The 26,464-nt window shown below is 46.6% G+C and overlaps 1 protein-coding gene across 1 annotated transcript in view; it reads left to right on the top strand.

The window, feature by feature from the left end:
• The window catches only part of LOC138566888 (trafficking protein particle complex subunit 6b-like), a 279,670-nt gene that overhangs the window by 51,140 nt on the left and 202,066 nt on the right, over window positions 1-26,464 (top strand). The window contains exon 3 of the mRNA XM_069644613.1: window positions 15,051-15,168. Within this exon, the coding sequence (XP_069500714.1) occupies window positions 15,051-15,168 (118 nt within the window). The remainder of the gene's footprint in view (window positions 1-15,050; window positions 15,169-26,464) is intronic.

Here is a 26,464-nt window from a genome sequence, read left to right as displayed (position 1 = left end):
TAGGACCAACTCCCCCCAAGAAGAACTTTGCTGGAACCCCTCTGCCTGCTGGCTGTAGTTCCTTACTGCTGCTGGAACAGAGTGCCGGGGGTCAGGAACACCAGAAACAAGTGCATCATCTTTAAGCGGGACCCGAGTTCCAGGAAGCTCCTGAGGACCACCAAAGACTGAGCCACTTCAACAGAGTTCTGGACCCCAGAAGCAAGGGGAAGCTCTTCAAGTAGCTGAAACCGCAATGTGCTGCTGATTTGGAAAGAGCCCATAGCGGTCGCCGACCTTTGACCTGCAGTGCAGGAGTCCTCTAGACATCCTCCCTCTTGTCCCCACGACTGAGGCCCAGGAACCCAGGAGCTGCAAGACAGCAAACCAGAACCGAAGCAAGCTGGATCCTCTTCTTCCATCCTAAGGTACTGTCTTGACTAAAGGGGTACTTACCTTTTTGGTCTGTAGCTTGGAGACTTACAATAGCTGCTTTTTCTGCAGAGTTACTTACCGCTTTGCCCTTCACAAGCCTAACAGCTTGTGGCCCTACAGTGATTCTTTTTCTACAAACTCTCTATAAAACATTGTACAAGACTTTTGTGCTATCTGAAGAAGTGCCTCAGCTCCCTAGACATTGTTCAATTGACTTTGGCTCTCTTGGCTCCCTGCAGACTCTTCTTACCCATTGCCTTTGGTTTTAACTGTCCCTCAAAGGTGGTACATAGTTCAACTTGTATTGCTGGGAAAGGTCCTAGACTTCATTGGAAAGATTGGAAAGTATTCACATGCTCTGAGAATCTGTTAACCTTTTTCCTTCCCTAACCTTTTTCCTTTTCCACAACTTCAGTATTGCATTAAGTGTACAAAGTGAAATATCAATGTCCACATTGTCCTAGTATTTGAAGTCAAATGGTATCTACTTGCTTATCTTAAAACGGAGGAAGTGTTGTGAAGTGTATTTTTACTGTTGCATATTAGTCTTTCTAAAGAAGGCTTATTTAAAACGGACCATTAAATAAATAATTATTTTACTAGAAACCTTGAGTATAAATGTTAGTTGAATACTTGTAATTGTGAATCTCAGTGTTGCATCTATACAGCTCACATTTACCCCTCTTGAGATGAGTCTGGCTGCTCAGTCACTCTACCAACTTGTGTAGTGCAGACCTATACTAATAGGTGGGTTACCTATTTCCAAAAGGACAAGACTGGTGTAGTCTCCCACAGGGTTACTACATACAATCTTGCCTAACAAGGAGAAATACAGTTTGTAAGTGAAACAGTTTTGTCTTTTACCGAGGATTCCCAGCTTGACAGGGAATATTCATGAGCATGTGAATCCATTCCAGACCCATGCAGGAGAACAATAGTTACAGGTAAGTAACTTGTTCCTTTCTGTGTAATGAAACTTGTGTGCATTTTATTATTCACATAAAAAGTTTCGCTCAATTAATACTTTACATCTCCATCATCTTCTGTTGGATATGGGAGGATTTAACTTTCACATCTTCCGTCGAGGAGAAAACAAAGACTTCATTTACTATACATCAAGCATTCTTTACCCTACAATTACACTGCAGCACTGTTATTCGATAGAAAATATTGTATCGGGAAAATAAATGGAAGAAGAAGAATCAGAGTGGCCAAAGAGAAAAATAAATTGCTGCCTGACTTCCCTTTTTAATCCTAGAATCCCCAATTCGCTCATCTATCGCTCATGCATCTAAGGTGTAATCTGTTTGACCAACGATAACATGTTTTAAAAACATGTAACACTCTCTTATGTTATCCAAATGTTCTACTTTCCACCTTTTGCCATTTTCTCCCAACCACTGCATGGCCCCTTACCGCCCTTCTTTCTCATGTTTGTCAATCTGCTTAGAATCACATGTTGTGCATAGTCCGACATCCAGTGGTAACCGCAGAGTATTGCATCTTGTCTTTCGAGAATCGAAAGGGGACGTCGACATGGGTGTGCCTGTAACACTATCCCTACGTGATGTGTAGTGTACCCAAGATCCTTCACGCGTCGAGGACCCTCAGATTGTTTTTTTCCGCCCAGATAACTGGTCGCCATTATGCAGAGTTCGTAAAGAACATTGCTATTGTCCAACAACCTTTTGTCGAATTATTCTATAGAAATATTCAATTTCACACCTTCTGTCCCTTGTCTCGACGGCTGTTCCAGTTTCTGCCGAAGACCTGCGAGATTCGACGGAAGGTGATCCTGTCGGCGCTGCCGACGACAGGCCGGGCCTTCGCCGGCCTATACAGTAGGGAGAGTGGGGTCGGGGTGGACCTTTCTTTTCAAAACTGAAGATGCCTTTCCCTATCTTCCCTCTTTCCCAGTTGGTCTTATTCACTCTGTTACCTCATCTATGGAGAGGACTCCATTTAGATTTTGCCCTATTTGTAAGGGCAAATTCCCGTGGAAGGACAAGCACAGACGGTGCAACCGGTGCTTTCCGCTCGATCATAAAGAGGAAGCGTGTGCGGCCTGTAAGCTCCTCGGACCCAAGACTTTGAAGGAGCGTAGGGTAAAACGGTGGGCGGCCTACGGTATGTCCAAGGCCGGGACTTCTCCCATTGCCGCTACCACCGAATGTGATGATGGTGAGAGTGACTATCAGGCCTCCGAATCGGAGGTTGTTGACCTTTTGACAGAACGTTTGCGTTCTGTATCGTCTGTCCTCGGCCCCGATAAGCACGGCATAAGCCCTGCTATGGGGAAGTCACACCCCGGCGACAAAGACAGACATGTGCATGACACTAAGCACACAACCCCTAGCCTTATTTCGACTACGTCGAAAAAGACTTCAGCGCCAACGGGTGCGCCGGTCCTTCCGCTGATACTCGCCAATCGACGAGTTCGGCAGCCCTCCCCACAGCCGCATGCACGCCTAGTGACTGGGCAATCCAAGACAAAGGGCGCTACCCCCAAAACACATAGTTCCGTCGACACGCATCATGGGAAAGCGTACAGAGATGACAAACCTAAGACGCTGAAAGTTATGGCACTCCAGGAAAAGGCAGCCGATAAAGGCAAGGCATTGATTCCGCCGAAACAGACTCCCTTACAACCGTCAGATGTACCTACGCGTCTCCCGACGCGTGAGGACGTTGAGGTCAGCCAGGCAAGGATTATGGCCGCCGATTCCCATAAACAGCAGGCTAGGGACTCTCAGAGTCTCCGCAAAGACCCAAAGATCCGCCGAGATTCAAGGATAATGTTCAGAAGTCGAGGGAAGGGCACAGGGATACCCCACCTTCGTTGGTCCCGCCAGAGGATTTCTCTGAGGGAGAGGAAGGACTTTCTTCGACGCTAAGGCACAGAGCTCTACGTTTTTCGACAGAGGACGGTGCTCGGGTTACTTTTTAGATGGAAGCCTAGGAGGGAGACACCTTTCCACCCCTAGAACATTCTAGATCGTCAGTCTGGACTAGGGAAAAGTTTGAGGACTGCATGGAGAGGTTGGATAAGTTTGTTTCACGTGCAGAACAACGTACACCACGAAGGCTAAGGGATGAAAGCCTTGCTAACCCTAGATCTACATTTCCAATGCTTTTTGACCCCTCTTTAGAAGAGGACATAATAATTATGAACTTACTGAAGAAAACATTCTACCAGTTAAGGTACAGGATAATCCTTTTTATAATGAGGAGGAACATGAGCCCATTGGAGATGAGCCCATTGAGGATGATCCTATTGAAGGCTGGGGGGAGGAGCCATATGTGGGTGACCCTCAACCATGGCAATCCCCAGAGCCACAAGACCCAGACCCAGATATTCTGGCCTTGGACTCTCCCCAGAATACCCCACGAGGAATCCTTCTCCTATTGATGATCAACTAACATTTAATGTAATGCTACGTAAAGCAGCTGATCACTTTAAAATTGCCACTGAAGACGCAGCACCTGAAGCCAACTTCATTGAGGATATACTCGGAGAAGCCGCCAACCAGCCAAGCCATCCCTCTACTCAATTCCATAAAAAAAAACGCCTTGCTCCATCTTTGTCTACACCGGCTCTTATGAGGGGTGTAAACCCAAGAATTGAAAAACTCTTCCGCCCCTCTCCATCAGACCTTCGATATATTAGAGGTCATTCCACTCAGATCTTCTGGTAGTCACTACCACGAGGAAAAGAGCAGGGGTCCCTTTATCAACAGGCGAGGCTCCCCCTGACAAAGAGGGGGAAAAGACTTTATGCCCTGGGTAAGAAGGTTACCACAGCGGCAACGTACTCCACGTGTATCGCCAATAACACTACTCTATTGGCTAGTTACGCAGATGCGCAATGGGCTTTAATACAAGAAGGCCTACAGGAGGCTCCAGAACCTCTATGGACCTTCCTACTTTCCACATCTCTGAAGGTAGGCAAGTTAACCAAAGTATTTTGAAGAACACTCTGGATTCTTCCGAGACAGCCAGCCGAGCCCTCTTTCAAGGCATTCTCCTCAAGACACGCGTGGCTTCGTAATTCAGGGTTTAAACCTGAAACACAAGCGTCTCTTATAAACAAACCAGTGGAGGAATCCAATTTGCTTGGGAAGGCAGTCGATGAGGCCTTAGAGACCGCGAAAAAAGAACATGAAACCATAAAGAGCTTGGACCAAATTACTCAGAGACCTGCCACAAGGCGAGGATTTGGAAACAGAAGGTTTTTTCATGGTAAACGCTCCACCCACCGACCATACCCTTCAGGGAACAACTGGTAATCTCTACAGGGAGCCAATACTTAAAATAACCTGTACCCCCAAAGGGGACAGCGGCGTGGTAAGGGAAGAGGCAGGGACCCGACCCCCAGAGGTTCTCCTGCCTCAGGCTCCAAATGACTCGAAGATTCGGGTCCCCTCCCGTGCCTCTCCGGTCAAGGACCAGTTGACATCATTCCTGAAAGCATGGGAGGGAATAACCACGGACAAGTGGGTGCTAAAGACCATAGCCCACGGGTACTGTGTAGAGTTCAACCAATCCCCCAAAAACAGACCTCCACGTCAGCAAAGGCTAACACCAGAACATCTTCACATACTTCAAGAAGTCGAGATACTGGAACAAAAAGGAGCCATAGAGATCGTACCTCTATCACAGGTAAAGGAGGGTATTTATTCAGTGTACTTCCTTGTACCCAAAAAGGATCTAACCATGCGTCCTGTTCTAGATCTGCGCCCAGCGAACAAGTTTGTAAAACCACAGAAATTTTGCATGGTCACCCTGCAGGAAGTAATTCCTCTGCTCACACGGGGATTACATGGCAACTCTGGATATGAAAGATGCATACTTTTATATTTCGATGTTGCCAGCACACACAGAAAGTACCTCAGGTTTATGATAGAGAACAAACATTATCAGTTCAAGGTACTACCCTTCGGCATAGCATCTGCGCCAAAGGTATTTACAAAGGTACTAGCAGTAGCGGCAGCACACCTGGGCAGGCAATCCATTCCAGTTTACCCTTACCTCGACGACTGGCTCATAACAGGGGACTCCTACGAAACATGCCTGTCAAATACCCAAAAGACGCTAGATGTTTTATTCAGCCTGGGCTTCTCCATCAACGAGAAGAAATCCAGCTTAGACCCCAGTCAAGTCAAACAATTCCTAGGGGCTCTAATTCGAACAAAGGACGGCCTAATCTTCCCCTCCAGCGAGAGGGTTCAAAACCTGCTGTTTCAAACCCTCACTATGTAGCCAGTCGAGAGGTAACACTACGAAAGGCTATGCGTCTACTGGGAATGATGGCGTCATGTATCTACTAAGTTCCTCACGCGAGCCTGAGCATTCGCCCAATGCAAGAATAGCTAGGTAACCAGTGGTGTCAGACCAGCGGACAGTGGGACGATTTAGTGGTGGTCTCGCCGGCCCATTTTCTCTTGCTGGGTGGTGGTCGAGGGAAAACCTCTTAAAAAAAGGGAAATCCTCAGGTAATCTCTGACCTCCCGAAGAATAAGGCCCCGGGTCCAGACAGGCTCACATCTGAGTTCTACAGGGAACATGTAGCCATCCTAGCTCCCATATTGGACGGGGTCTGGACCGAATCACTCCGGTTAGTCGCCCTCCCTAAGGGAAGCCCTAATCACCGTCCTCCCCAAACCAGTGAAACCCCTAGACGAATGTGGTTCATATAGGCCCTTATCACTTATTAATACGGACATGAAAATCTTTGCTAAAATAATTGCGAATAGGTTCCTTCCATTCATGCCCCACCTGGTCCACGCAGAACAAAGTGGATTTGTTCCTGGCAGCTCTACTGCACTCAATATCCGCCGATTAGTCAATGTAATGTCCAGAATTGACCCAAAGGCGGACGCAGTGGCGGTCACGCTAGACGCCCAGAAGGCATTTGACATGGTCTCAAGGCGTTACTTATGGGCCGTGCTGGGAAAAATGGGTTTAGGGCCAAACATGATCTCCTATATAAAACTGCATGGCCAGAGTGCTAATCAATTCCATCGTCTCCTCTCCCTTTGCGCTGCATAGGGGTACCCGCCAGGGATTTCCGTTCTCCCCCATTCTTTTTGCGCTCGCCATTGAACCCATGGCAGACCACGTTAGGGACCAACACACCCGCAAAGGTATTCGCATACAGGATACACTGGAAATCATCTCGCTGTATGCCGATGATGTACTTTATATGTTAGAAACCCCTCCACACACATGGACCCGATCATCCGAGACATAACAAAAATAAGCACATACTCAGGCTTTACCATCAACTATTCTAAATCTGAAATATTCCCCCTCACAGCGGCGACCCAGCAACAGTCATGTGAATTTCCCCTACGCTGGTCCCCAGGGGGCATGAAGTACCTTGGAGTGCAAGTGTCACTTACCAAAGCCTCCCTACTGGCGGATAACTACGAGATGACAGCACAGCTCATTGAATCCAAGATGCTTAAATGGCGCCGCCTCCCCCTGGCGGGCTGACTGTCCCTAGTAAAGATGATTGCGGTCCCCAAGCTTCTCTATATCTTTGCCAACGTACCAGTGTGGCCCGGGAAGCAATATTTCAAGAGGCTTCACTCGGGGTGCGCCCAATTCCTCTGGCACTCCGGAGCTGTCCGCAAGAAGTGGCAACATATGACCCCCATCCTACGAAAAAGGGGGTTTCACAGCCCCAGACCTAACCCTGTACTGGATTGCGGCGCAGGCCCAACATGCCACGCACTGGTACGCACATTCGAACCTGCCCCCGCATGTCAAATTAGAAAAACGGGCAGGGGATGGGACCAACATAATGACCCCGTTATTACACCACATGTTCCAGACAGACGCCCCAGCAGCCCCTTTGGCCACCAGGTTCGGAGCATGGAATGGGATTCTGAACTCGAAACAAGAGCCTCGCCCATACTACAAATGGCTTTCCATACGACAATTCCCAGGACTCTTCCCCCACGCACGACCAGCATTTCATGTGACACTGGGAGGCCTTGGGATACCGTGCACTAACTGATCTGTACCCCGACGGTAAATTTATCACCCCCCTAACGTGGCGGCCCGAACACACCAACTCAGCGCTCGACCTACTCCAGTAATTCAAGCTGAGAGCGGCGGTCCGTACAATGCGGCCCTCCTACCCAGACGAGCCCCCAGACTCACCCGAACTCCAATACATAGCAAACTCTACAGGTGGCAGGGGCATAATATCCTCGTTGTAGAAAATGCAACTGGAAAAACGTGAGAATACGTTCCTCAAACCACGGGAAGCTTGGGCTAGGGAGCTGGAAATGGAATTCACCGAAGAGATGTGGAGCAAAATGTGTGCACATACGCGCAAAGTCTCCCTTAGCGCCAGATTCCGTTGCATACAATATAAACTCCTTAATAGACTTTATTATACACCGCACAGAGTAGCAAAATTTACACACACCCCGACCCACACATGCCCGAAATGTAATTCTGAAGAGGCAGATCACATGCATATGTTTTGGTCCTGTCCTGCGTTAAGTGCGTTCTGGCTGGAAGTCACGAACGCGCTCTCAGAGATAATTGGGTCCCCAGTTGACCTCGACCCATTAGCCCTACTGTTCAGAATATGGTCCGGAGAAAATGCAAAAAAGTCAACATTTTTAAATGTGAGTGCCATTGTTGCTAAGAGATGTGTACTACAAGGTTGGAAGCGCCGCTCCCCCTCCCTCCCTCGAGATGTGGTTGAAAGCCCTCACTTGGGTACAAATGTGTGAAGAAGAGTATATTGGATCCCTGCCCACGCCATCTCGCCCAAAGAATGTGTTGACTGAATTTTGCAGCTATCTGAATAGTAGGGACGAGGTTGAGTGGAGCTCCACCCCTCTGCCAGGTCCGCCTGCCGCATCACCTTGAGTACTGTGTACCTCGCGTTCCCTTGTGCTGTCAATCCCCCCCCCCCCATTCTGAACGGTCTTAAAAAGGTGCATGATGTAATGCCCAAATGCGACATTGTGTTTTCTGTTTACCTCTGTGTAAGATGTGCTATACCTATCTTGACTTTATGCCAATAAACAAAACTTTCAAAAAAAATAAAAAAAAGGGAAATCCTTCACCACCCCCGCAGTGGAAGCCACTCTAACTACGGATCCCTCCCTTACAGGGTGGGGAGCCCACCTGCTCCAACAGACAGCCAGCGGAGTGTGCTCCCCAGACATAGCGTCCAGCCACATAAACCTGCTGGAACTGCTGGCAGTGTTCAAAGTACTGAAGGCGTTCGAAACACTACTACAAGGAAAGACTATACTAATCCTTACAGACAGTACGCTATCTGAACAAACAGGGAGGCACTCATTCTCCAGAGCTGTCCAAACTGTTTCAGAACATTTGGAAGTGGGCTCTCAAACGCAACATGTTCCTGTTATCACAACATGTACCAGGGGAACTCGGTCTTCTGGCAGACATACTCGGCAGAGACTTTCCGTTGCCCAGGGAGTACGAATGGCGATTACACAGAGACATCGTCGCCATCGGTTTCACACAATGGGGTTTTCCAGAGATCGATCTGTTCACGACCCTGGAAAACGCCCAATGCCAAGATTACGCCTCCAGGTACCCCCAGAACCGATCCAAGGGGAACGGACTCTGGATAACATGGTCAGGGAAATTTGTCTACGCTTCCCCTAACTCCCCTTCTTAACAAGATGGTGCACAAGATGCACCAGGAACCAGTCATGATGATATTGGTGGCCCCCATGTGGGCCCGCCAACCCTGGTTCGCTCATCTGATGGAGATGTCCCCATCTCCTCCAGTCAAACTGCCTTGCCCGTAAAAGATGTTGTCGCAAGACAAAGGGGGAGACACTTCACCCATGCCCGCAGACATTGAACTTAGCGGCCTGGCTCCTGAGGTCATAGAATTCGGACAGCTGCAGCTCCCTCAAAGATGTATGGACATCCTAAGGGAGGCAAGGAAACCTAACACTAGATATTGCTATTCTAGTAAATGGAAACGTTTTGTCATCTGGTGTAACTGAAAGAGCATCAACCCAATAGACTGCACTCCCACTCACATTGTACTATACCTAACTCGCTTACTTGATTCAGGTCTAGTCTTCAACTCAATAAAGGTGCACCTAGCGGCACTTTCAGCATATACAACATCACAACAGAAGGTGTCGTGGTGGAAGATACCAGTGATTAAGGCTTTCATGGAAGGGGTAAAAAGAATTCACCTTCCCATTTCTAACCCGGCTCCCGGATGCGACCTAAATGTGGTGTTAACTAGGCTTATGGAAGCTCCTTTCAAGCCCATGCACAAAGCAAGTCTTAAGAACCTAACCCTCAAGACTGCTTTTTTTAATAGCAATCACCTCCATTAGGAGGGTAAGTGAACTGCAGGCACACTCTATTCTAGATCCCTTTGTAACAGTTCACAAAGACTAGGTGGTTTTGCGCACTCACCCTAGATTTGCACCTAAATTAATTTCCAAGTTCCATGTGAACCAGTCACTAGAGCTACCAACGTTCTTTCAAAATCCCTCAAGCTTGGGGGAAAGAACCCTGCACACACTGGATGTACGCAGAGCTGTCCTGTTCTATATGGAAAGAACTTGTCCACTAAGTTTTTCGTGTCTCTGGCCACAGGAAAAGGAGATGCAGTCTCCAAATCCACTATTTCTAGATGGATTGTCAATTGTATTATACTCTGCTACTACCTTGCTAAGAGAGAACTGCCCTTCAAGCCTAGAGCACAATCCACTAGAGGCACTGGGACGTCCATAGCATTTATTGCAAATGTTCCCCTTGAGTCCATTTGCAAAGCAGCAACCTGGAGTTATGTACACACCTTTACAAAACACTATTGCCTAGACACTCATTCTAGGTCTGATGCTCAGGTGGGACAAGCAGTACTAAGACATCTTTTCACTACTGTTCCTTCTCACAACCCACCTCCAACACCGGGTACTGCTCGCTAGTCTATGCACAGCATGTGATTCTAAGCAGATTGACAAACATCAGAAGACATGCATTACTTACCGTAAAAGCATTTCTGATGGTTCTATCTGCTTATATTCACATGCGCCCACCCTTCCTCCCCGCTCGGATGGAAGGAACATAGACGTCTTACTACTTTCTCTCTTTTCTGTACTCACTCGCGATAGTCGTAAGGCTCCCTCTTGGCAGAAAAAATACAATTGGAGGGACCTCGACACGTGAGGGATCGTGGGTACACTATAGGTCAAGTAGGGATAGTGTTACAGGCACGCCCATGTCGACGTCCCCTTTCGATTCTCAAAAGACAAGATGCAATACTCTGCGGTTACCACTGGATGTCGGACTATGCACAGCATGTGAATCTAAGCAGATACAACCATCAGAAATGCTTTTACAGTAAGTAATGTATGTCACATGTCCCCACCACACATTTACCACTCCTGCTTTCAGCACACAACTGATAGCCCTTTGATGAGATCACAGGAAGTTGCCTCCCCTTACCTTTGAGCCTGAATACAGGGTATTTAATGATATATAATGGAAACCAGATTCAGTCGTATATTTTCAAACCTGGCTTCATAACCTACATAAAAACCAGATGCTACAACATGCAAAACTGAAAGGATACAATTTTAATACCTGTACTGGAAAAGTGCTTGATGTAAGAAAATGCAGGGGAAGCTGTGAACACAAAAAAGCACAGGACCAGAAGTACACAGTTACAACGGATTGATGTAAGGGCTAAACTGAGCCAGATTTAGTAGACTGCCAAGAAAAGGTTTGTGAACCCCATTGACAATTATGAAAATTCAATAATTCACCATAGTAATCGAAGCAAAACATGCTTTCTTAAATATCCAGTAGAGTTTATATTACATTTTTTAAACCAAAGTATGTATGACATAGAAAGAGTCAAGGTACGTGCAAAAGTAAATAAAACTCGATTCATCATCTCAGTTGAAGTGGATAATTAGAATAGGGTATTGAAACAATAGGCAGATAATCATGGGTGAGTTTGCCTGTCCGCAACCTATACAAAAATCAAACTTTACAAAACGCCATCATCAAAAATAGATTTCTGAGGATCTCTGAAAAGCAGGTCTTGATGCCCAAGAGTCTATGAAGGGATCCAAAACTATTTCTAAGACTTTAAAGCTTCACTATTAAACTGCCCGGCAGACATCAGTATACTCAGAGCAGTTGTCTTAACAAAAAGTTTCTCGGGAACAAACCAAAATATCAATGAGGAAGTACCTACGGACCTCAGCATAACTGTTAGGGAGTTTAGTATTTAACCCCGTCTCTGGAGTGGGATGTAAAACGATCTTGCCTAAAGGCAAGACCAGTTTCCAACCAAAAGAAAGACCATGTTCTTTAAAATTGTAGCTTTATCAGAGTAGTCCGGTTTAACCCAAGGGAGGAGGAAGGCTGACAGTAAAGTACAGTTATTCCCCATAGTACCACTAGAGAATACATCACCCTGGCATACCGAAAAATAAACGCCTTAATAAAATCGCACATATAGTATCTACAAGTTCATATAAGTAAACCTTACTTATAGTTAGAGTGCATGTATAGAACCGTAAAGGGCTATGCCCACTACTTGTTGGTGGGCACGATACATAAAAGGCTAAAGGGAGGGAGGAAAATGGGAGGAAGAGGGAACAATAACAAACCTACGTTGTTCAAGTTCTAACAAGGACCCAAAATGACACACACTATAATTCTCATAGCCCGTATTTCATAGCAGCGCTAATGATTTATATGTAAACTATACATTACATATAGTACCTAAAGGGAGAAAAGGGGTTAACACTGCTCATAGGGCTGCCAAAATGTAAGACACGTTAGTCTTCTAGTACTTGCACTCTTGGGAATACAGTGATGGACAAATATCCTGTAGTTACAGGGTAGCAACACTTTCCATAGACAGTGTAATGTAGAGCTTTAACATACATTTATAATAGGTAGTACAAGCTAAACTTTCATTTATTTGGCCTACAACTCCAGGGATACAACTGGGACATAGAAATAATTGGAGTGTACCTTCAAGAGTCACTTTTTAGGAATGTGTAGCATTGGAAAACCTTGCCATAGTACTAACCGGGCAATTTCTCTATGAGCAGTTGAGGTGATGAGGGAAGGGGAGGAAAGGAAAGCCAGGCAAGTCAGAGTTCTACTCTACAGATGTGAAGAAGGCAGCAGCTGACCTCGAGAGGTGGTGGTGCGGGGGGAGGGGTCAGTGGTGGAGGTGGTGTACCAGAGGAGACCCTATGAGTTCTGGTTCCAGGTTTCAGACTCAGAAACCCAAAGATGAAAGGAAACTTCAAGATTCTGGCCAGTGTTCACCAAAGGTGATCCGCTGTGGAAGGATCCTGTCACCCAAAGACTTGAACCCCAAACCCATGACAGCCCATGTGACCCAAAAAAAGAAGAATCTGCCTTCCCAGTAGGGTGACCCACCAGCCAGAAGTGGAAATGACAGCAGGGGCGGCACCAGGAAGATCGAGGAAGCAAACTAAGTGGATACGGATGGATCCATGGGCAAAATGGAGCAGTCAGCCAGCTGAAAATACCCCATGACCAGAGCAATGGTGGAAGCAACACAAGACAGCCCAAATAAAGAGCAGAGGTTGGGTTGTGGTGCTGGACGATGCCAGCTTCCTGCCTCGATGCACAAGACCAGAGGATATTTCGTAAAAAGACAATGTGCAAACATACCCGAAGTGGTCCAAGCATGGGACATCCTGCCCATCCTGTGAGGAGGAGTATGGGGGCAATGAGTAGGACAGCACAGGAAGGATATCCAGCAGCTAAAGAAGAAAACCGTATCGAAGGGAAAGGGCACAAGAAAAATACCACATGGCCAGACCTGATGCTTAAAAGCTGCAGTACAGCATTTGGGGAAACTAATCCTCCAGCAGCAGGTACATTAACCTACTAACATTCCAGAAGGGTTCAGGAAGGAGTCACCCCTCAATATACCCATTCACTCATGGGCTCGTCTACGCCAGCACTCCAGTCACAAAGAATATAGCACAAAAAGGTTTTTGTGGCAAGCCGTTCAGGCTGGCTGTAAAATGCCCAACACTTGGCTCTCCCCACGCAATTTGTATATTGGCCTGTCTAGGGATGGGGAATTGTCTAAATCAGTTGAAACTACTCTGAAAGATTGCCTCAAGAATTCCACAACTGGTTTAGATAGTTTGAGTATTTATTGTTAATTGTCACCGCTCGGTTAAGACTGGTTTTCAGGAGAGCCAGAGTAAATGGGAGGAGTCCTTGGTCTAAATTTGAATCTTCTGGGGTCCTCCTCCATCCAAGCCAGCACTTTCCTATTTCCCAGGTTGTTGAGTTAGGACTAATGAACGGTAGCCCCCCTGCACCCTACTTGCTAATTCCAAGTTGGACTATCAGTGAGAGCTTAAAGGCTGCAGCCTTCCCTATCTCACCACCTCCAGGAATTACTAGTGGCACCTACTCTATTCGCCAAAGACTATTATGGTTAGGTTGAGCATCTCTATGTCCCACACCATCTTCCCTCCTTATTCTTTCTCTTACTTACCCAGCAAACGTCCCCTTCTCTCTCACCCCATTACATGGCTGTCCCCCACCCCACCATATCACTTTTCTCCTTGCTCCCTCCTTCACTTTTCTCCCTTCTCTTCCACTGGCTCTCTCTCTTTGAACCAATCTCCTCTGCAAAGGCCCCTCTACTATCGCCCTTTTCTATCGCCCACTTCAACACTTGCTCTAACAGAAACCTCACAGCTCTCACGCTTGTTACCAATCACCCACAGTTCATGGTTCGAAATTAATATTTGATGAGCAAGAGCAAACACCAGTTCCTGGGTGTCGGGCAACACCCAGTAAGGCAGGAGCTGCCTCTGGAGAACCAGGAGTGAGTACACAGTGCATGCAAATCTAGTTTGCACATTTGATCTACACTTTTTAACTTTATGCTCATTATGTATGAGACCTGAGCCTACTGCTGTGCTATGTGAGAAGCAGTTTGAAAGGTAATGGCTTAATTGAAGCATTATACCAGTTTCTGATGCAATAAAACTGTCCTAATCAAGTGTGTTTTTCAACCACTTGATTTACAAGCAATATATGTGTATCTTTTTTCTTGCACGGAATAGAGCACGCATTAGCAGAGCCAACATGTTTGGCTCTTGTGGAGGCATTAGATGGGCATTTGCCAGGCACTGCCTAATATACACAGATACTAGCGCCCTGTGCCAGCTTTTGACATCGTATAGCCAGGTGGTCAAATTATGGCAAAGCCTGGAAAATATAGATTCCATGCCTACATAAATGCTAAAACAGTTGGCTATGGTCATGCTTGTTTATTTTGAAAGTGCCATGCACACTTACGGATGACGTGAAGTTAACAAATGCAAAAAGAAAATGTGTCATACCCTTCTTGAATTGTGTCTTTGTAGATTAGATTTCAGTAGAGTATAAGACTTTGTAGGAATGCAGAGTATGCGACTGTTAGAGAAGGAGAGGAATGCTAGTATAATCCGGTTTGTTTCATCTTTACTGTTTTCATAAAAGTGCAGCAGCTCTTTTTGTACTGCTTATCAAATGGATAGTAATGGGAGTGCCCAGCTAGTTCTTGAGAGCTCTAATTTCTTCTTTTTGGCTGGTTCTCAATCTAGGTTGACCAAAGACACGCCCTCTTTCAAAGATGAGCTGGACATTCTGAAGTTCATCTGCAAAGACCTATGGACCAATATTTTCAAAAAGCAGATCGACAATCTGCGGACTAACCATCAGGTAAGCTCTTGCCTTTTTATGTTCACCAGTTCTGGAGAAACGTATTTGTAAATAAAATGTGTACATTTATTTTGTCTATCGCAGTTAAATTATACGATTCGGAGCAGCTGACCTTCCCTTTCATTGGTGTCGTTTCCACCATTTCCCCACAGACGATACTCATTCCTAGTGTTGATCACATCCATATATATGTATCCCAGAGCTGCTCTTCACGGTCAGGAATCTCTGCATAAATAGGCTCTGGCAGAATGTTTAGGTAACTGCATCTTCCCAGGATAACTTCTTTTGAACTTCCATGGGAATTTCCGCTAAGTTATGTGTTCTTGCACCTTCTGCTTGTGCATAGATTCTGGTGTAGAATACCTGGATTAATAACTGTGGGTATGTAAATCTTGTGCGATTATTTTGTTCTACCAGTGGCCAATAGATGAGTCACCAGCAGTGCACAAGTGCATTTCCCAATACATTTTCATGATGTTTCCCACAATATATGCCAGTATCATTTTGTTTTTCATAGTCGAAAAGGGGCGGTTGACAAGGCGTGTGTGTAACACTATCCCTATAGTGACGTGCAGTGTACCCACAATCCCTCACGCGTCGAGGTCCCTCAGATTGTTTTTTTCCGCCCAAATATTGGTCGCCTTAACGTGGAGCTCGTTCGAGAGAAATTGGAAAACATTTATTTGACCCATTGGTTGTTATTTCTTATACATTACATCAGATCCCTCCTTCGACGGTGAAGCTGTTTCACCACCGAGTAACAACTTCGATGGTGGTGACTTATACGGAGGTGATCCTTTGGCGCTGCCGAACACGTGGCCCGGCCTCGCCGGCCTAAAACAGTAGGGAGAGTAGGGGTCGTGGGACATTTCTTTTTCTTCTAAGAATGCCCTTCTCTTTCACCCCCCTTTCCTTCGGGGTCGTTATCACTTTTAATTGTATCCTCAGCTATGGAGAGGACTCCTTTTTAGATTTTGCCCGCGCTGTAAGGGCAAATTCACATGGAAGGATAAGCACAAGCGGTGTAACTGTTGCTTACCCCTTGACCACAACGAGGACGGCTGTGCGGCCTGTAAACTTCTTCACCCAAAGACTTTAAAGGACCGCAGGGTCAAGAGGTGGGCAGCCTACGCTATGTCTAGAGCTGATTCCTCATCCGCCGCCGCAGAGTGTGACGAGGACAGTGATAACCCGACCTCTGTTTCGGAGGTTGTAGACCTCTCTAGGGAGCGTACCCGCTCCTCAGCGTCTGTCCCCGGCCCGACAAGTTCAGCTCACGCCCTACTTATGGGGATGAACACCCCGGCGACACTGACAGAAAAGATAAACCTAAGCACACAACCCATGGCACTTCTTCGTCAAAGACGAAGAAAGCCCTAGCGCCAACGGAGATGCCGGGCCTACCGGCGTCCTCCACCGACCGTAAGGGTCGCAAGCCCTCCCCTCCACTGCAGACGCGACTAGCGTCTGGGCTGCCTGCAGACAAGGGCGCTACCACCAAAACGCCAGGCGACGCGCCTCGTAAGAGTGCGACCGTCGCCGAAAGAGACTCGGCACCGCCCAACACGACGCCAGACGAACCCTTGACGGAGAAATTAATCGTCGAGAGCTTGGCTCGTATAGTTTCCACTGATGGCCAGAGACAGACGGCGAGTGATACGCCAAACCCTGCTCACAAGGCCAGGGAGATGCAGAGAATGCCAGAAGGGAGGCAGGGACCGCTCCCGCCATCGAAGGAAGGCCCTAGCCTACGAGAAAGTTTCTCAGAAGGCGAAGGGAGTTTATCCTCAGCGTTATGGGACAGATCTAGACGGCTACAGGCGGAGGAGCTTCCCTTTACGCCTCCAGACCGTTCTGGGTTACCACATTGGAGTTTTGAGAGATTCCAATCATGTATGGACAAGCTGGATAGATTTATGTCCACTCCTGAACATAAAACACCCAAGAGGCCAAGAGAGGTACATTGAGGACCCCAGGGCTAAATATCCTAGACTATTTAACCCCCTTCAAGATGAGGTTAATACTTATGACCTCACTGAAGAAGAAACTCACTTCCGAAAGGATGAGGAGTTCTTAAATAGTGAAGACCAACAGAACCTAGAAGAAGAAGGTTTTGAGGAAAACCCTGACATGGGTGGGGGGGGGCTTCGAAGAAGACCTAGATGAAGGTGGCTCACAGCCTTGGCAGTCCCCAACAGCGTCTACAGACCCTGAGATCCTGAACCTTTCCTCTCCTCAAACCACACCGGTCAGGAACCCGTCACCTATAGATGACCAACCCACTTTCAACGCGCTACTACGGAAAGCAGCAGGGCACTTTGAAATTGAAACTGGGGAAATTACTCCCGATATTGATTTTGTAGAAAAAATCATTAAGGAAAAACCTCCCACTAGCCAGACCATTCCCCTCCTCGCCTCAGTTAAGAGACAAATCATCCCATCGCTGTCTACACCTGCATTGGTTAGAGGGGTCAACCCAAGAATTGAAAAACTGTTTACTCCCTCTCCATCGGACCCATTATACATTAAGGGTCACTCAAAACCAGATTCCTTGGTAGTAACTACCACAAGGAAAAGGGCAGGGGTTCCACTATCAACTAGCGAAGCACCCCTGAACAAGGAAGGAAAGAAACGCTACGCCCTGGGTAAGAGAATTACAGCCTCACCAGCTTTTTCCACCAGAATTGCCAATAACAATACCTTAATGGCAAGTTATGCTGATTCCCAATGGGGGAAGTTACGCCAAGACCTCGAGGCAGTCCCTGAGCCCTTACAAACTCGCTTGTTAACCACTGTAACGGAAGGAACTCTGGTTAACCAGAGCATCATTAAAAACACACTTGATGCTGCAGAAACGGCTGGCCGTTCTTTAGTTCAGGGGATACTTCTGAAGCATCATGTCTGGTTCTGGAACTCAGGTTTTAAGCCAGAGAACCAGGCGTCACTCAGAAACCAATCGAGGATTCTAACCTCTTTGGGAAAGTGGTGGACGACGCACTGGAGACCGCTAAGAAGGATTTCGACACCCTAAAGACTTTAGACCAGATCTCAAGGCCTCCCAATAAGCGAGGATTCGGCAACAAATGCTTTTTTCGAGGCCAACATCGACAACTACAGCAGCAGTACACTGCAGGCAACTGGTCCTCTACTCCGGGAACCAGTGGCCAATACACTCGAAGAGGACAACGCCATGGCAAGGGTAGAGGTCTGGGCCCCACTCCCAGAGGTTCCTCGGCTACCAACACCAAATGACCCAAAGGTTCAGGTCCCCTCCCATGCACCGCCGGTCGGGGGCCGGTTAGCATCTTTCCTACCAGCATGGGAGGGAATAACATCAGACCGCTGGGTATTGTCAACTATAGTCCGCGGTAACTGCATAGAATTCAGTCGGTCCCCCACGTACAGACCCCCAAGGGGACGACGCCTATCACCGGAGCACCTTGCCATCCTTCTTCAAGAAGTGGAACTGGTGCTACTAAAAGGAGCAATAGAGGTCGTGCCTCTATCGCAGGTAACGGAAGGTATTTATTCAGTGTACTTCCTTGTACCCAAAAAGGACTTAACCATGCGCCCTGTATTAGATCTGCGCCCAGCAAACAAATTTGTCAAACCTCAAAAATTTTGCATGGTGACCTTACAGGAAGTAATCCCCCTGCTTTCACAGGGAGATTACATGACAACACTGGACATGAAAGAAGCATAATTGCATATTTTAATGTTGCCAGCGCACAGAAAATACCTCAGGTTCATGATAGAGGGCAAACACCATCAGTTCAGGGTGCTACCCTTCGGCATAGCGTCAGCGCCAAGGGTATTCACGAAAGTACTGGCAGTGGCAGCGGCCCACCTGCACCTGCTAGACCCCAGCCAGATCAAACAATTCCTAGGGGCTCTAATTCGAACAAAGGACGGCCTCGTCTTCCCCTCCAACAAGAGGGTCCAAAATATGCTTTTTCAGATCCCTCAATATGTGGCCGGTCGAGAGGTGACGGTACGCAAAGCAATGCGTTTGCTAGGAATGATGGCGTCATGTGTATATATTTGGTACATCACGCGGGCCTGCGCATGCGCCCAATGCAAGAGTGGCTCAACAGCCAGTGGTGTCAGGCCAGCGGACAATGGGACGATCTAGTGGTGGTCTCGCAGGCCTTGGTTCTCTCGCTATGGTGGTGGTCGAAGGAAAACCTGTTAATAGGGAAACCATTTGCCACCCCCGCAGTGGAAGCCACTCTAACCACAGACGCATCCTTCACAGGATGGGGGGCTCACCCATCCCATCAGACTGCACATGGAGTTTAGACTCCGAGTGTAGCGTCCAAACACATAAACTTGCTGGAACTGGTAGCGGTCTTCAAAGCACTGAAGGCTCCAGGCACACCTGCAAGGGAAGACAGTGATGGTCCTCGCAGACAGCACCACAACCATGTACTACCTGAACAAGCAAGGGGGCACTCGCTCTCCAGGACTGTCCAAGCTGTCCCAGAAAATCTGGAAGTGGGCTCTCAAACACAACAAGTTCCTGTTGTCACAACATGTACCAGGGGAACTCAATCTGCTAGCAGACTAACTCGGCAGAGACTTCCCTCTGCCCGCAGAGTACGAATGGCGGTTACGAGAAGACATCGTCTTCGACGTTTTCACACAATGGGGATTCCCAGAAATGGATCTGTTTGCAACTCTGGAGAACTCCCAATGCCAAGATTATGCCTCCAGGTACCCCCAGAACCGATCCAAGGGGAACGGTGTCTGGATAACATGGTCAGGGAAATTTGTTTACGCTTACCCCCCCCCCCCGACTCCCCTTCTCAACAAAATAGTGCACAAGATGCACCAGGGACCAGTCACCATGATACTAGTGGCCCCTATGTGTGCCCGGCAGCCATGGCTCACTCACCTGATGGAGAGGTCTCTATCTCCACCGGTGAAACTACCCTGCACGTACAGCATGCTGTCACAGGACAGGGGCAAGACGCTACACCCATGCCCACAGACCATGAATTTAGCAGCCTGGCTCCTGAGGTCATAGAATCTGGACATTTACACCCCCATCAAAGATGCATGGACATTCTTAGGGAGGCTAGAAAACCTAACACTCGTTACTGCTATTCTAGCAAGTGGAAGAGATTCGTCATCTGGTGTAGAGGTAAGAGCATCAACCCCGTTGACTGCTCTCACACACAGATTGTTCTTTACCTGACTCACTTATCAGACCCTCCAGAATATTGCGGCATGAAATGGAAAATATTGCAGCACAAAAATGAAAAAATTGCGGCACACAACTGCGTTTTTTGCGGCATTTTTTATTGTTGAAAAATACATAATTTAACATCTTTTTTAGCCTAAAACCAAGAACTTGAACAGTAAAGAGTTTTGCACATTGAAACAGGAACGTTTGAGGTGGTGTGGGGAACTTTTAACAAACCTACAAATAGTATTTTAGTTTTCATCAGACTCATCTTCAGACTCTGCTTCTAAAACTAGACAGTTTCGTTGCAAGTCCTCAGTTGAACCACAAGCAAACTCAACATCCCATTGCTGCTGGTTGTAGTGCAAAAACACAAGTGCTTGTATTGTTTTCTCGACAAGCGATCGACGCCTAGCAGACAAAATAATTTTGTAAATGCTGTTACTCCTCTCTGCATCGGCAGAACTTATGACACAGCCTTTGTATGCCCTAGCTACTTTTGATAGTACAGGTAGACGGTCAGCCATCCCTTGCCAGAAAATGTCTGTGTCAATTATTCCAGAGACGGATGCACGAACTGCCTCTGGACCTAAAATTTCAAAGTACAGAAGAAACTCCTGATCAGGAACCTCACTTAGTCCTGGGATAGCAGAATAATCATTTTTGTCTTGTGTTAGAATGCTAAGGCGTGCTGGATTAAATATGCGTACCTGTTTTAAGAAGTTTATCCCAGGCTGACCATGATCCATGTATTTGCCTAGCTTGTCGAGAACATTTTCAAAAGCCTGAGTAAGCTGATCCTTGAGTTGTTCTTTCTGATTCAGACTCAATGTAGTTCCTTCTTTGGAGTCAAGAAAAGGCTGCAGTGACTCCAATGTCAGCACAGAATTGTTGGTAAAGTTAATGTGTAGGTCTTCAAGATAATCGTACACCTTCATGGCAGATGAAACAGGATGCTCTGGCACTTGTCAGCCACCATCTCCAGCTGAACTTTGATGCAATTCTTGCTGTTGCCACTAAGAATCCTTTGAAGGTTTTCTAAGGAATCGGGGGGGTGACTTGCTGAGATGCATCTCAGATTCCACAAAACCAGAATATGTATGGAAATGTTTGCAGTGATACTGAACTGCAGCAAACCAAGAATTCCAACGGGTACTGCATGGGTCGGGTGCCATTCGGGGTTGCATTCCATGGGTCTCAGTGAGGTGTTGTAAGAATCTCTGCTTTCTGCTACCAGCCATATAGAAAATCCTAGAGAAGTACATTATAAACGCATTCAGCTCAACAAATGGTTTTCGGAAAGACTCCCCAACAAGGTTGAGGATGTGTGCCAAGCATGTGATGTAGATTGAGTTTGGATATAGATTTTTTAGAATTGTTTTGTATGCCTTAAGCATGTATGCAGCATTGTCCGTGTTGAAGCACAGAACATTTTGAAATGCAATGTCGTAGTCAGTGAGAACCCTCACAACTGCCTGTGCAACTGTGGCATGGTTGCACTGCGCTAGGAACACTGTGTCAGCAAGGTATGTGTGTATTCTTTGACTGCCATCAATCATCCAAACTGCTCCAAATAATATATTGAGGACACAGCGTCCTTCAACATCCAGCGTCTCATCGAATATGACGCATATGCCTTGATTTTTCAGTTTCTCCTTGAGGTCATTTTTGGCCTGCCTGTATCTTTCAGGCAAATACCTCTCCTGGAGCTGGTGACTTCCAGGGATGGCGCCACCATTGCGGACTTTGTCATGAAGGAACCTGCGCAACACAGGGTGGTCGGTCTTGCTTAGCGGGATATTTAGGGCTGTGCACACATTGATCCAGTCAATGATTAGATCATGATTGGCTGCCCTAGCAGCTGTAATTTTTCCAAAGCTTGAGGTAACAGTAGTTTGCCTGGGACGTTTTGAGGTTGAATGAGGTTCAGCATCATCTCCGCAATGTTTTGTGTGCTTTTTTTGAGCGCATTTGCACATCAACAGTGTATTTTCGAACGTGGTCCACAGCTACATTACATACAGAGCAAAACATGACTCCACCATCTGCATACATTATCTTGCTGTACTGTTTTGCCCTGTCAGCTGCACTTATCTGTGTGGCCAAATGGGAGCGATTCTTCTCAGACTTCGACGGTTGCAAGAATTTCTCCATTGTGTCCTTTGACTGGGCTAGCAGTCTTCTGCTGCGGTGTGGTGCTCTCCTTCCCAATTGACCGGTCAGGAAAAAGTCAGCTGCTGTTTCAGCTGCAGTGGTGTCTTCTGTGATGTACAGATCCTGCTTCTTAGCTCAGGAATGTCAAAATATGTTCCTGGTGGAATACAGAACAAAGATGCATCCTTGCTAAGCTGCACATTGCATACTTTTGAAAGCAGAAAACAATTAATCAATCTCCCTTGCTGCTCCAACCCAACAGAGTATGCATACTGTTGGAGCAGCCAGGGTTGCATAAACAATTACATTATGAACACTGCATTGTCATTGCTCAAACGGAAAAAAAATGAATTCCCCAGGTTGCATCCAACAGACTGTGTGGGTTCCTTATTTTGGTATGTTTATGGAGTGACTGAATAGTAGTTGAGAATGCTCGAAGTTAGGGAAGTGACTGGCGCAACCATAACTGCCTGATCCTGATTACTTACTCTAACTCCTCAAAATGCCACATCCCCAACCAGCAGTGATCTGCACATTACCCTTGACATCCCACCTGCCCACTGTGGCATGGAAGACTAACCTTGCTAACTGGTCTTTGCTCTCTGGCACTCTTCTTTAACCAGGAAATTTTCATTGTCTACTGTAAAAAGTGCAATTGGAATATGTTGGCAGTCTCATTACACAGCAATATATCTAACTTCATGACTTTAGTGCATCACACACGATACAGGCTGCATTTCATATCCAGACTTAATTCCCCCCACATCCCTATGGCCATTCCCACCCACTTCCAGCCTGCCCAGAACACATCCTCCTGGAATCTCTTTGAGGTAACTTTATCAAGCATTACCATCACACTGTGAGACAGAAGTGCCCGTCAGTGTTTTTTCAAAGCAGTCTTCCGAGTTAATGCCTTCTGCAAGTTGATTTATAAGCACTATGAGTGTCCGTCACTGAAGTCCTATTAAAAACAAGCAATCGCTAATCCAACAGTATTGACTTGCTTTTAACACAACTGTGTATAGGAATTGCCAGGTGCTGCTGTTAGTTGGTAATTGCAAGGCCTTTGTCAGTGAGGAACAAAATGTTGTGTCCTGTTCTGTCTGGCCACGCTCTGTAGGACAGCCAGGTCGAGTCACCACAGCCTAACATTTTGGATTGTGGTGGGGGAGGAGGGCTATAGCCTGATCAGCTCCATGGAAATGGTGCTGCGCCACTACTTCCAGCAGACAAGTGGAAAGCGAATAAACAGAGGGGCTTGAATTCAAAGGTGTAACCCTGGTTGAAGCCCCTCAGTTTACTTTTTGCTCGTCCTATGGCCCCAGGAGAGAGGGGGGAACAACTCTATACTTCTCCATGGAAGGAAGTCATGAGGCCCAAGACACAGGGGCAATGCAGTAGCAGTAACTGCAAGAGCCCATAATATCTAGCCAAAAAATGAACTCTCTTGGAGGGGTCATCATTCCTTGGTTGTGCCACCCACACATGGTGACTTAATAAACCCACAAACAGAAATGAAACATCAGAACACTACCAGGGGTCAAGTCCTACAAATTAAAGTGGGGGGATTCATCAACAAATGCAATGGCATGTGATGTCACCAGAAATTAGCATATCAAGGTGAAATATGCATATTTCATTAAATTGGCTCTGCATAACCACCAAAATTGCACAGGACGAATAGCATTTGCCTTTCATAAAAACAACACCCTTGATTCAAGGCTGGGCTGCATGAGCCCAATTGTAAAGTAATTTGAAACAAATACAGCTACGGTTTTCTACAATTGGTATCATGGGCTGCATGATACCAATTGTAAAACAATTTGAAACAAATACAGTTGCATGATTCCAATTGTAAAGCAATTTAAAACGAATGCAGCTATGAGCATCTTCATTTGGTATCATGCAGCCCATGATACCAATTGAAGACGCTCGTAGCTGTATTCGTTTCAAATTGTTTTACAATTGGTATCATGCTGATACCAATCTAAGCTTTTTTGTCAGCTCAATTAATTCTCATTTTTTCTGCTTTTGCCATAGAAAATCACCTTTTGGAAATCAATTTAGTACATTATAATATCTAAAATGTCTTAATTTTCGAGACATGTTTTAGGCAAAAAGAGTATCAGTATTTGAGCTGCCCCAGAGCCTAGTACTCCCTCACTCTCTCTCTCTTGTATCTCTGCGCCCTGTTTCTCTCTCTCTCTTTTTCTCTCACTCCCTCTCTGCCCCCCCACACACACACTTTGTCTTTCCTTGTCTCTCTACACCCTCTTCCTCTCTCCATCTCCCTTTCTCTCTCGCGCTCTCTCCCACACCCACACACAAACTCTGTCTCTCCTTGTCTCTCTGCACCCTCTTTCTCTCTCTATCTCCCTTTCTCTCTCTCTCCCACACACACGCACAAACTCTCTGTCTCTACTTGTCTCTGCACCCTCGTTCTCTCTATCTCTCTTTCTCTCTCTCTCTGACACACACAAACTCTGTCTCTCCTTGTCTCTCTGCACTCTCTTTCTCTCTCTATCTCTCTTTCTCTCTCACTCTCTCTCTCCCAGATACACACACACACACACACTCTCTTTCCTTGACTCTCTGCACCCTCTCTCTGCACTCTCTCTCTCTCCCTTCCTCTCACACTCACTCTTTATCTGTCCATCTGTGGGTGGGAATCACGCTGCCAGCCAGGTGCACGGGCTGCATGTTACCAAATGAAGACGCTTGTAGCTGTATTCGTTTCAAATTGTTTTACATATGGTATCATGCAGCCCATGATACCAATTGTAAAACAATTTGAAAGGAATACAGCTACGAGCGTCTTCAATTGGTATCATGGGCTGCATGTTACCAAATGAAGACACTCGTAGCTGTATTCGTTTCAAATTGTTTTATATATGGTATCATGCAGCTCATGATACTAATTAAAAACAATTTGAAACGAATACAGCTACGAGCGTCTGACAATTGGTATGATGCAGCCCAGCCTTGATTCAAGGCTGGGCTGCATCATACCAATTGTAGACGCTCGTAGCTACGAGCGTCGGAAAGCATTAAGTTTATGCTTTCCGGTGGTCGACAAGAAGGTGTAATGAAAACACCAATTTGGCCTGTTTGGGTGCTCTTGCCTTAGTTGGGGGCAGATTGGTGGGCAGGCCAGTGCTTACCTGGTTATGCTTCACCAACTGTCAGCTCGGCAGGGCAGGCACTCGCTAATGGGCGCGGAAGGGGCCTGGGGACACAGCCAAATGCTGTGCATCTCCCAGGCCTGCGTGACCCTCCTCCAACCCCGGGCCTGCAACATGAGCGCAGAGGTGTTAACCCTCAAGCTGCTGCAATCAGCAGCCTGCTGTGTTCGCTCTAAATCATTAAATGAGCGTGAAAGAAGACACACTAAGCTAACGTGTCTTTTTCGCGCTCATTTAATGATTTATAGCGGCAATTGCGTGAAATGGCACATTTTGCGATTTTTTTGCAAATCGCAAAATCGCCATAAGGTGGATGGTCTGACTTATTAGACTCCGGATTGGTCTTTAATTCTATTAAGTTCATCTAGCTGCACTTTCCGCATACACCACTTCTCAACACAGCGTCATGGTGGAAAGTCCCAGTTATTAAAGCCTTCATGGAGGGAGTAAAGAGGATACACCCCCTATAGCTAACCCAATTCCCGGATGGGACCTAAATGTGGTACTTACCAGGCTTATGGGCTCACCCTTTGAACCCATGCACAAAGCATCCCTTAAGAAACTCACTATTAAAACTGCTTTCTTAATAGCTATCACCTCCATTAGCAGAGTGAGTGAACTACAAGCGCTCTCTATACTAGACCCCTTTGTAACAGTTCACAAGGATAAGGTGGTTCTATGCACACATCCTAGGTTTGCACCAAAATTCATTTCTAAATTCCATCTCAACCAGTCAATAGAACTACCAATGTTCTTTCAAAACCCTTCAAATTTG

This window comes from Ambystoma mexicanum, chromosome 2p (assembly GCF_040938575.1).
Source record: "Ambystoma mexicanum isolate Mex_15411 chromosome 2p, UKY_AmexF1_1, whole genome shotgun sequence".
Taxonomy (NCBI): Eukaryota; Metazoa; Chordata; class Amphibia; order Caudata; family Ambystomatidae; genus Ambystoma; species Ambystoma mexicanum.
Note: the sequence above shows the minus strand (reverse complement) of the source record. Positions and strands in the feature narration are given on the sequence as shown.